Source organism: Notechis scutatus, chromosome 5, assembly GCF_049901735.1.
Source record: "Notechis scutatus isolate UNSWTSFEM ecotype Mainland chromosome 5, rNotScu1.2, whole genome shotgun sequence".
NCBI lineage: Eukaryota > Metazoa > Chordata > Lepidosauria > Squamata > Elapidae > Notechis > Notechis scutatus.
The window spans coordinates 10,084,193-10,096,618 of record NC_142013.1 but is presented as its reverse complement, the minus strand read 5'-3'; the positions used below and the strand labels follow the sequence as shown (position 1 = coordinate 10,096,618).

Here is a 12,426-nt window from a genome sequence, read left to right as displayed (position 1 = left end):
GACTCTTATTGCTTATCTGCGTTACCTTTGTGCCACACCCCAGGTCATCACAGTTGCTTAAGCCAGATGGTGGTTAAGTGAATCATGCTGAATGTTTCCCCCCCACCCATGGTTGTTAAGTAGATCACTGCACTTCTTATGTTATGTTATATTATGTGAAGAGAATCTGGCTTCTCCCATTGACTTTGCTTGTCAGAAGCCAGCCGGGAAGGTTGCAAATCACAATCCTGTGACCTTGGGATGCTGTGACGGTCATAAGTGCGAGGACCGATTATATGTCTTTTTTTTTTTTACAGTGGCTGGTGTAACTTTGAACAGTCACTGCATGAATGGTTGTTAAGTCAAGGACTATTTGCATCCTTTTTTACATGGGGGCAAAGAAAAATTAAGTTTGGCAAGAAAATGTTTGCCTGGAATAGCTTGCTACTTTCAATATAAGTGCTGACTTGAACTGGGAATGTCCTAATACAGATAGTCCTTATCTTACAACAGTTCATTTAGTGACCATTCAAAATTACAACGGCACTGAAAAAAGACACATAGGACTGTTTTTCACAGTGATGACCTTTGGAGCAGCCTCATGATCACGTGATCAAAATTCAGATACTTAGCAGCTGCTTCATACTTATGACTGTTTGCTGTGTCCCAAGGTCATGGGATCCCCTTTTGCGACCTTCGGACAAGCAAAGACAATGGGGAAGCCACTTAACAACTGGGTGACCAACTTAACAGCTTCAATTTATTCACTTAACAACTGTGGCAAGACAGGTATGTAAAATGGGACAAAACTCGTTCAACAAATCAGTGGTGGGATTCAAATTTTTTTACTACCAGTTCTGTGGGTGTGGCTTGGTGGGTGTGGCAGGGGAAGGATACTGTAAAATCCCCATTCCCTCTCCACCCCACTAACCTGCTTTCCAGCTCTGTTCTCCTGTGCAGGGCAACAAAAGAAGACCAGCCAATCAGCTGGGACTCAGGAGGCGGAGAATAGATGGGGGAGGGGCCAGTCAGAAATGGTACTTGCCGGTTCTCCAAACTACTCAAAATTTTCGCTACTGGTTCTCCACAACTGGTCAGAACCTGCTGAATACCACCTCTGCAACAAATGCCTCACTTAACAACAGAAAGTTTGGGCTCCGTTGTGGTCATAAGTCGAGGACTACCTGTATTCACACAGCCCTAAGACAGACAATGGTCTTTCAGAAAATGAAAACAGCTTCAAGTGGATTTGCCCCGTTTGGATGGGAGTCGAAGCAAAATGAGTTTTTTAAAAAAACGTTAGGACTAACCTTGTGGAGTAGTGATCTAAAAATCCAGGTCCGACGTTATAGGATATGTTGAGGTTTCCTTTCCAACTCTGGTCTGGAGCTGCAGAACCACCCATGAACCTGGAAAAACCAAGAAGCCTTCTTTGTCTCTTGTCACGTTTTTTGAGAACGTTTTACTTCCCATCCTGATCGTGTTCTTTAAAAAAAAAAAAACTAGCTGTTCTTCCAAGCCTTGGAATAGGACATTTGTGGAACTCAGACTGACTCATTGTGTAGCAGTTTGTCCAGACCCTTTAAATTCTTTCAATTGCTTTTTATTTTTATTTATTTTTAATCCGCCTTTAAGGGGGTGAGCTAGTTAAAAACAGGGGGGGGGTTCTACTTGTTCGGACCAGTTCTATAGAACCGGTTGTTATGATTCTGTGCAGTTCGTAGAGCTGGCAAATTGTGCCCCTGGCTGGCCCCGCCCCTCTCCTCCCTCACCTCTCCTCCCCACCCGGTCAATCCTTATCAAGCATGCGCAACATTAAGTGCATGCCCTATGTTCCTATGATCAACTGTGCTGGGATTCCCCTCACTTACCCATTTTCTAGTCTAGTACCTTAATCACTGGACCAACTGGCTCTGTTTTAAATACTGGCTCTGTTTTAAATATATGCTGCCCAGAGTGTTTCTGGAGTCTGATGGGTTCTAAAGTTAATCAATCAATCAATCAATCAGACAACCAATGGTTTATATCCCAACAACCACTCTGTAAAATGGGTTGAGTTGAGAATGAGTGACTCTTCCAAACCTGGATGAAGCCATCTGGATGAAGCTGACTCATAGTTGCCATGAAGCCAGAGAAGGGGAAAGGAGGCGGGAAGCAGATAGCCAGGCTCCGGTCAAAACAAAATGCTTTCTTGTGGGAACCAAGGTCATTGAAACAGGTGGCCTTTGAAAGAGGAGAAGGGCCTGCCCTTCCATCTTTCTTGGACAATGTGACCAGTGACACCTGGGAATGGGGAAGTATTATTCTTTTAATTAGGTGAAACCCACGGGAACTTTCAGAGTTGGTTTTCACTGGTTGTGCCAATATGATGTATGCAATAAACATATCCTTTGGGGGGATCTACCTGCCTCGGAGTTCTGCTTTCAATGGGTGCATTACTTGGAACGATGACAGTCTCTTCCATGCCTTAGGGAAGACTAGAACTCACAGTCTCCTGTTTCTTTTGTCCAGCACTATTTATCATTACACCAAACCCATTTCCTGGTTGGGTAAGCTTTCAAGACTGAGCCCAGTCAAGAAATAGGCATGGACTGGGGGGGAAAAACTTTTTCAGTTCACGTAAGTATTGAATGTAATTTAACCTGCATACCTTAATAAAACTTCAGCATCGTGGTAACTAATGGGGTGTACTGGGATGGTGGGGATCCCCACTCCATCATTAACTTCAAGTCTGAACATGTAGTCTGAAAAATCAAAGGAAGTTTGAGATGAGTAGAATACGCAGACATGGAATCGGGGGTTACCAGTACTTAATCCTCCATTTGCAACCGTTCGTTTAGGGACTATGCAAAGTTTCAAGGGCACTGGGAAAAAAAGGACTTATGACCTGTCCTTGTACGTACAGCTGTTGCAGCAATCCCCATGGTCACGTGATCAAAATTCGGGCACCTGGCCGCTGGTTGCAGCATCCAAGTTCATGACCGATGACCTTCCCAGCTGGATTCTGACAAGCAAAATCACTGGAGGGAAGCTGGATTCTTTTATCCACCATGTGATTCACTTAATTGCAGTGATTCAGTTTAACAACCATGGTAGAAAAAAGGTCACAAAATCAGGCATGACTCATTTAACAACTGCCTTGCTTAGCAACAGAAATTCTGGTCTCAATTGTGGCTCTTAAATCAAGGACTATCTGTACAGTTTTCATTCACACTTGGCCAGTAAAGAATTCTATTCTATTCTATTCTATTCTATTCTATTCTGTTCTATTCTGTTCTGTTCTGTTCTGTTCTATTTTCTGTTCTGTTCTATTTCATTCTACTCTATTCTCTACTCTACTCTACTCTACTCTATCTATTCTACTCTACTCTACTCTACTCTCCATTCCATTCCATTCCATTCCAGGCTAACCAATCCCATCCCATCCCATCCTATTCGATTCCATGCTATGCTACTCTACTCTAGTCTACTCTATTTAGTGATCTGCAGATTGTGTTGCTGAACTTCAAACAGTAAAAACATTGATTTGGCTTCACATTACTTTGCCACTGAAAGATGCTAATTAATATTTTCATACTGGCATTTCAGCATTTTTCAACCCTTGGTGGCATCCCTCGATTGCTATACTTATCTCTACAAGGCCTATTTTAAAGAAGGTATCCATCTTTTTTTCAAGGAGCTTACAGTGTTTCCCAGCTTCATCTGAAGGGTCCAAAACTTGTAACTGACAACTATAACAGGTATTCCTCGACTTACAACAGTCCATTTAGTGACCATTCGAAGTTACAACAGCACTGGAAAAAAGTGACTTACGGCCGTTTTTCAGACTTACGACCATCGCAGCCTCCCCATGGCCACGTGATCAAAATTCAGATGCTTGGCAACTGGTTCTTATTTATGACGGTCTGCATGATCCCAGGGTCATGTGATCCCCTTCACTTAACGACCATGTTATTAGCTTAACAATTGCAACGATTCAACTGTGGCGAGAATTATCGTAAAATGGGGAAATAATAATTCAGATAATTCAGATAATTCAATTATGTCATCAATTGAGGACTATCTGTATATGGAAAACGAACATTACATCAACAAGCTATGGTTTCTCCTACCCAAAGAGTCATGGGCCTGTGGACACTAACCTTTGGCTGGATAGCCTGGAGTGAGGGGATCTCCCGCCCCATTGAGATTTAACACATTTCCACGCTGAACTCCCAGTCCCGGAAGATTCCAGCCATCTGGGTAGGGTTTGACCCCAGGTGCACAATAATCTGCAGGATCAGAGTAAAGGATAATTCCTTTGGCTCCTGCCAACATGGCATTTTTAACCTGCAGAAAAATCAACCGTTAAGAAGCAAAACGGCCTTGCATCCCCTGGAGTTTCTGGGGTAGCATTAATGGGATAAAGATGGGCAAGACTCCAAGGGTTACTGGGCCTTCCCATATTTACTCCATCGTGGTCACATGTCTGGACTGCTACAATGCACTCGACAACGGGGTTGCCTTGGAAGACCATATGTTGGTGAATATTTGCCAGCACGTCCTCAGTCAGAAGTTGGGATTAAGTATCCTAGATTCACAGCTTCCTCTTGGGAAGGCCTTTGCACAAATCCGTTTTGTATCCTAACTGTGCCCATTCCTTTCATTGGGATTACTGCAATGTACTGCAATGTACTCAACAGGACCACAAATGGCCTACTTGTAGTGTAAGAGGAAATCAAGACGAAAGATAACATATAGTTGAGCTCTTAGGCCAGAGCACTCTCTCTCTCTCTCTCTCTCTCCCCCTCCCTCCCTCCCATCTCTCCCTCTCTGTTTCCCTCTCCAGCTCTCCCTCCCTGTTCCTTTCTCCCTCCCTCCTTCCCTGTCTCTCCCTCTGCCTCTGTGTCTCTCTCCCTCCCTTGTCCTCCTCTCCCTCCCTCTCCCCCTTCTCCCTTTCCCTCTCCTTTCCACCCTCCCTCTCCCTCTGTGAGTTTGTCTACATTGGTAGCAGGAAAACCTGGTAGACAGCTGAAAAGAAGTTCACATAATAAATTAAGGTGAGGTTCAGTGGGTTCATAAAGGGAGCCCAATTATCAACTGGTAATCAAAACAGCATTATTCTGGACTACGTGCTAAACTAAGGTCTCTAGAACCAGTTGACTCTAGTAAGCTTAAGATAATGGCTTGGCTCCCACAATTTGTAAAAACCAACTGGATTCTCACCAAACATTCCACAACAACTGGACTGTATTTGAGTGGACTGTATTTGAGGCTTCTACCACACCAGTTTTCAAAAATTCCATGTCCAATTAATTAATTGTTACTTTAAAAACAAACATGTATACAGAATTTGAACAAAGCCCTAGCAAAGACATTAAAAATATTTCTTTTGGTGGTATTGATTGTCACTGAGAAACCAATGACAGCCTGAGAGGATGAAAATAAATAACTTACTTTGTTTCCTCTGAATATTTTTCCATATCGGGCAATAAGAATCTTTCCTGTACAGTTTATTCCCATTTCTCTCTCTAACTTGAAAAAATCTTCCGTGCGTCCATAATTGACATAAACCAGATCTGCCTTTTCAGAAAGGAAACAAAAACAGCATTTTTGGTCGGGTACTGATCATTTTATTTAATTTACTACTTACTACACATGGAATCTCTTTCACTTATGCAGAGAAGTGTTTCCTAAATGTTTATGCTCAGGATCATCAACATGATGCCCACAACTGCAAATATCCCCATAACCCACATTTGATTCCCCCTTCAGGCCTCCTGTCTCATTCTTTTAAGTTAAACTGGTTTATTAAAAGTTGACAATATTGCAAAACGAAAAAGCTTTATTTACAGGAAATTTAAACTGCCCCTGTAGACATACTTAGAGAGTAACAACAGAGCATTGAGTGTTGTGGTTCCCCAAGATGACTCATCTTCAAAAATGATGATTTATCTTCATTAACCCCAGATGGTTTCAATGACCCTCAGTGTCAGCCTTAAAAGCCATATTTTACTTAGAAGTTTCAAGGCTGCCACATTTAGTGCAATGGTGGGATTCAGCCAGTCTGCACCACTTCGGGAGAACCGGTTGTTAACTTACTGAGCAGTTTGGTGAACTGGTTGTTGGAAGAAACCATTAGGGCAGAGAACCGGTTGTTAAATTATCTGAATCCCACCACTGATTTAGTGCCTGAAAATGTGGGAGGGGGGATTTCTTAGAGAGGTCGAAGATTACACTCAACAACATTCTTCTTATAAAGTCAAGGACATGTTACCCTGCACCTGGAGAGGAATGTCTCCAGTTGGGACAACATTTGATTGGATTATGTGATGGACTGGTGGGTGCAGGGGATGGATTTTTGAATTTTATTTGGGAAGGGAAAACCTGGAACTTTCAGATCGGGTTTTCCCAGATGTGCCAACATGACTTCCTTAATAAATTCTTATTTGGATTAACTTTGTTTCTGAGTGCTGAATGCGATGGGGAGTTTTCACTGGACCGCTGACACTTAGAGTGTTAATAACTGTCTGGCTGCAAATACCATAAACCCTTTCTATTCCCCACCAGTTAGTTAAAACTGAAGAAGCCTCTTAGATGAGAAGGGAAATGTCTTCAAGAAAAGTAAGAAAGTCCAGTTGCCATTTTGAAAGCCAGCATCACATCTCAAGATACAGTGCTACCTTGGTACTCATCGTCAGTTGGTTCAAGGGGCACGAGGAGTACCAAAAACCATGAGTACAAAACAATTTTTCCCCATAAAGAATAATGTAGTGAGTCAAAAGGCAGCTGACACTGTTCTAGCTTGTGCGTCAAATACTAAACAATGAGCACCAGGACCAAAATTTTCACATTAAACTGCGTTGAGTACCAAATTTCAATGAATTTTAAAGCAGTGGAGAGCCAAGATACCACTATAAAAGATTTCACACAAGTTAAATTGTTCAGGTTCTTACCTGTGGCTCGCCCTGTGCTGAAAAAGCATTATAAGGCGGTAGTACTCCAGAAATATTTGCATAACCTTCAGGAGGGGGTTCAAACAACGATGAGTTGAAAATCTACATAGAAAAAATAAGACAAAAGAAGTTTCATTTGAAAACTGAAATGACAGTGTGATTAGATTTGGCAGGCTCCTAAAATTACAATTCTTTTGAAGGTTCCCGTTTTGATTTTTCAAATTTCACTTAGAATTGTAGACCTTATGACAGTGATGGCTAACCTATGACACGCGTGTCACTCGTGACACACGGAGGCACTTTGACTGACATGCCTGTTGGTGTGGGGAAAACCTGCACATTTAGAGGCTGCCTGTGCTCTGCTCCAATCCCTGCTCCCTGCTTGTTGCGTGGAGGCGTGGTGTCACCGCTGCCGCAAGATCTTTGCAGCAGAGAACCAGTTTTAACCGCCATATACTGAGGTTTGTCAGTTTCATTACCTCAGGAACGCTACAGGAGGAAAGGAGATCCATGAGGTTCACAGCCCTGTAAGGTGGCCTTCCGATCCCCACATCCTGCACCTGCAGCCCTGAGACCAGGGAGACGAGTTTCACAGCCCTGTGTGATCACCCCAGCCCAGTCCGTCATAAACCAAATTATTGATATTTCTTGAAGTGACACACGACCCGAGGAAGGCTACACTTTTCCCCGATTTTCGACACACCAAGCTGAAAAGGTTAGCCATCACTGCCTTATGACATCTCTCTGAAGTGATGAAGTCAGAAGGCGCATCTGCAATTCAATCAGATTTACTTACCAAGTGGTTATAACCACCATTTAAAAAATTAGAAGGGGGCCTTTCAGAGGTGGTATTCAGCAGGTGACCAATTCTGGATAACCGGTAGTGGACATTTTGAGTAGTTCGGAAAACCAGCAAACACCACCTCTGACTGGCCCCACGCCCATCTCTTCTCTGCCTCCCATTGAGTCCCAGCTGATCGGCTGGGTCTTCTTTTGTTGCCCTGCACAGGAAAACGGAGCTGGAAAGCAGGTTAATGGAGTGCGGAGGGAATGGGATTTTGCAGTAACCTTCTGAAAAGGAGTGGGGTGGGAATGGAGATTACACTGTCCTTCCCCTGCCATGCCCACCAAGCCATACCCACCAAGCCACACCACGCCCACCAAGCCACGCCCACAGAACTGGTAATAAAACTTTTAATCTCACCACTGGGGCCTTTCCTTTTGGCTGAAGTATCTGAATGATCATCAATTAAAGGGACAATTACCAGAACTTACCATAGATCAAATCTTTGTACTTCTTTTTGTTTTTTTCAGATGGCCATTCCTAGCATTTATCAGTCCAAAGTGAAATCAATAAAATTATCGTTATGCTGGAAGTTCCATTATGTTTAAAGCTTCCTGCATTAAAAAAAATGATTTGGCTAACGTTTACATATGCCATTTTTATTTGCACAAAGACCTATCTCAGCCTTGTATTCTCCAGGCATAAGTGACAACAATTCTCAGAAGTGGAGTCCCAGAATTCCATTGGCCATATCTGCTGCGAACTCCACACTGGCAACAGGATGGGCACCTGGCCAGTAAACACTCAGCTCCATTCAGTTGCCCCGATTCCACCCCGCAAGGGATTACGAGGTCATTAAATGACAACACATGCTGTCTGGGAATTCTGGGAGTTGTAGGCCCACACATCTAGTAGTAGACCCACTCATTTAGAGGGCAGTCTGTTTGGTGAAACTTCTATCTATGAAGTGCTGTGAAGTAAAGCTGCACTTCTTATAACTATATGGGCAAGTCCATGTGCCAGAGGGTTGTGGGGGAAAGCAAGGTCAAGGGTGACAGTGAATTATGTATCTCAGAGTTGGCTATCTGTCAGGGTTCCAGCAGTTACTCCAATTAAATCATGAGCCTCGAGCCACACTCCCAAAACTAAAGAGATTTATTTGAAGGTAACATTCTACGTCCGGCACTAATCTGGGCAGAGCCAACTCTGAGATACGTAATTCACTGTCACCCTTGATCCTGCTTTTCCCCCCACCCCTTTCGGTGTATCATCCAACGAAACACATCCATAGCCAAGAGTCATCAATCATGCTCTCCAATTAGATTTTTGCACAGCAGAAGCTTCAGCCATCTAATCAGTGTTTGAAGAAAATATGAATGGAATGTACTTTCGATTTCACCCTGTTGCCTGCTCTTTGAAATTCCCCCCCTTCTTTCTGTTGTCAACTTCTAAAATGTGTAAACAAAATGTTTTTTGAGTTGACACCTTGTAGTTTTCCAAGCCTGAATATGTTTTTCTCTTTCTTCTTTCTCTTTCTTCTCCCTCCTTTATCTTCCTGTGAACGGAGGGGAAGAGAGTGCTGTCTGAAGACTTTCATAGGCTTACAACTATTGCAGCATCCCCATGGTCATGCGATCAAAATTGGGATGCTTGGTGACTGACTCACATTTATGACGTTTGCAGGGTCCCAGGGTCATGTGAACCCCTTTGGCAACCTTCTGACAAGCCAAGTCAATGGGGAAGCCAGATTCACTTAACAACCATGTTACCAACTTAACTATTGCAGCGATTCACTGATTCACTTAACAATTGTGGCAAAAAAGGTCGTCAAATGGAGTATTTAACAACTATCTTGGTTATCGATGGAAATGTTGGCCTCTATTGTGGTCGTAAGTCTGGGAGTTGTAGGCCCACACATCTAGTAGTAGACCCACTCATTTAGAGGGCAGTCTATTGTGAAGCGTAGTCTAAAATTATAAATCTGATACTTTAAAAAAACAAACTATTATTTTCTTGCTCTATTGTTCACTTCCCAGAGCTTTAATTGACTGTGTGGTTTACAACTATTGCAAAACAAACATGTGAATAAATAAATACATCCTAACCAGACTCAAAAATATTTAGCTCATTTACTGTCAACCAAGGTTGGTTAAGGGCTGCAATCTATCAGATAAATAGAGCTGTAGTACAACAACACTATTTAAGGCATGCTGAAAACAAATGCACCAAACAAAACAAGTTGTTTGATTTCCATGCATGAATCTAAAAATGGGTGTGTGTGTGTGTGTGTGTGCGTGTTCCAGTATAACTCTGGAACACCTCGAGCAATTTCAACCAAACTTGGTACACAGATGACTTACCCTCTGGAAACAAATACTGTGAGGGGTAAGACACCTTTAACACCCTTCAGGGGGTGTATGTGCTTTAAAATGGCTTCTACTGTACAGCACAGTGGAGTTGCCATGGAAACGGCTTCACAGTATTCCAGTATTCCACAAGGGGGCTCCCTCTCAGCCTTCCAAGGAAACGTCAGGTGATTGGCCAAGTGCAATCAAAAAAATGAAACACCAGCATAGACAAGAAACTCTTGAGGAGAAGAATAGAAGCAGTGGTGGAATTCAAATTTTTTTACTACCGGTTCTGTGGGCGTGGCTTGGTGGGCATGGCAGGGGAAGGATACTGTAAAATCTCCAGTCAGAAGTGGTATTTGCCGGTTCTCTGAACTACTCAAAATTTCCGCTACCAGTTCTCCAGAACTGGTCAGAACCTGCTGAATACCCACCTCTGAATAGAAGACTTGCAAAGCTGTGCGACAGACAGTACAACAACGTGAGTCCCGACTACAGGATTTTCCTGTCTACTATAGGATTAGGATAAATAAATACCTGGGCAACGTCAAGTTATCAGCTAGTATAGTATAAATTCCTGGGATACATCATCAGAGAGACTATAAAAATATTTCTAACTGTTTCCGGATATGTGAATAGAAGAAAGAGACAGTTTATCGTACACGGAGGGCTTGTGAAAAAGCAAAAAAATCTCGACTATTTTATACTTTGCCAGTGTGCTTTTTTTTGCCATTGCACAGAATGGCTAGGAAATGTGTGGAATATTAAGTATTTCATACTTCGACATCCCATTTTTGCCATTCTATAGATTTCCTAGGTGTTCTACAAATTTCACACATCGATGGTAACATACCCAATGATGCTTAATATCTGTTTTGTTTCCTGTCCTTATAAAAGGTTAGAAAGGGTTATTTTCACCCTCCGTCCCCAACAAAAAAAAGTCATTCCAATCTAATTGTCTTTCTAGAAGAATCTTAGGTTTTGGTGTGGCTTTCCCCCACACAGTCTTCCCCCCCGGGCTTCCCCCACAGAAGAAGGAACATTCCTGTTTTCCTTACCTCTTTTCCGCCATCGTCGGTAATGGAGATATAGTTGGGAGCACTTTGATTGGGGTAAGAAAGGAGGACGTCATAGTGAACCAGTTCTGCTGTGTCCAAGCCAAAGGTCTTCCACTGGTTCTGGATTTGCTTGGCCAAGCGAAGGTTCTGCTCTGTTCCAGCCACATGGGGGAAGGTGGTGAAGGAGCTAGAAAATGCACAGCACCTCAGGATGAGAGCACAGCTGAGCCCAGAAATGGGGCTGATGGTTTTTTTAAAAAAAATTATCTATTTAGCATATGGCATCTTTGGGCTCATGCAATCACTGGTATACAGACACAGATAAAAAGACATTATACATACAGACGCAAATGCAGGTTTAAATAAGGCGTCAGCAAATTGTGTGTGTGTGTGTGTGTGTGTGTGTGTGTAAAAAGAGACAGACATCCCAATCTCTGGAACTAAAAAATTATATTGTACACTAAGCTTTCATTAGCCTCTGCTAACATTGTCATAGTGTAAAACTACCGTTAAGGAGATATGTGCCTTTAACCAATTAACTTTAACCAATGGCCGTTGTGTGCATGACTTTTACACGATGACAATGTTAGCAGAGGCTAATGAAAGCTTAGTGAACAATATAAATTTTTAGTTCCAGAGATCGGGATGCCTGTCTCTTTTTTTCACAGTTTTTTACCTGGAACTCATATTTTTAGAATTATACTGTATATACATATAGGTACATACACATACACAAACATGCAGATATATAAGACAACATTATATATATGGTATTCAGCTTTGTTCGGGTATTTTCCCACATCTTTATAGTTGTGCTTTTAAAGTTGTAGCGGCGTTTCGGCAGAATCTTATCTGCCATCATCAGGCTCGTGTATTGGGTTCGTCTTCATCATGTGTGTCAGGCTTTCGCAGCCGTTTCTGTTTTAAATTTGGTGCTAGCCTCGTGCTTTGTTTGAATGGTTTTTTCTTCATCCAGATAGATAGGTAGATAGATAGATAGATAGATAGATAGATAGATAGATAGATAGATAGATAGATAGATAGATAGATAGATAGATAGATAGATATTGTACACACACACACACACATGTCAGGCTTTCGCAGCCATTTCTGTTTTAAATTTGGTGCTAGCCTCATGCTTTGTTTGAATGGATTTTTCTTCATCCTGATTGGTTGGGAGTCTTGGTCTGTGTTTATTGGTCTTAGAGTTGGCTATATTCTGCTTGATTGGTGTTTCTAATATTTTCTGTCTGTTTTGTAGCGTTTTTTTTGTCTTGATTAGCTAGCAACATTTTGTTTCGTGTATTGGGGGCTTTCAGTGT

At 42.3% G+C, this 12,426-nt stretch overlaps 1 protein-coding gene across 1 annotated transcript in view; it reads right to left on the bottom strand.

The window, feature by feature from the left end:
- Positions 1 to 12,426, bottom strand: part of LOC113420137 (N-acetylated-alpha-linked acidic dipeptidase 2-like) — a 53,917-nt gene that overhangs the window by 31,062 nt on the left and 10,429 nt on the right. Inside the window, exons 3-8 of the mRNA XM_087966108.1 lie at positions 11,105 to 11,291; positions 6,915 to 7,016; positions 5,416 to 5,541; positions 4,122 to 4,308; positions 2,630 to 2,723; positions 1,290 to 1,388 (exon numbers count right to left, since the gene is read on the bottom strand). Coding sequence (XP_087822234.1) covers positions 1,290 to 1,388; positions 2,630 to 2,723; positions 4,122 to 4,308; positions 5,416 to 5,541; positions 6,915 to 7,016; positions 11,105 to 11,291 — 795 coding nt within the window. The remainder of the gene's footprint in view (positions 1 to 1,289; positions 1,389 to 2,629; positions 2,724 to 4,121; positions 4,309 to 5,415; positions 5,542 to 6,914; positions 7,017 to 11,104; positions 11,292 to 12,426) is intronic.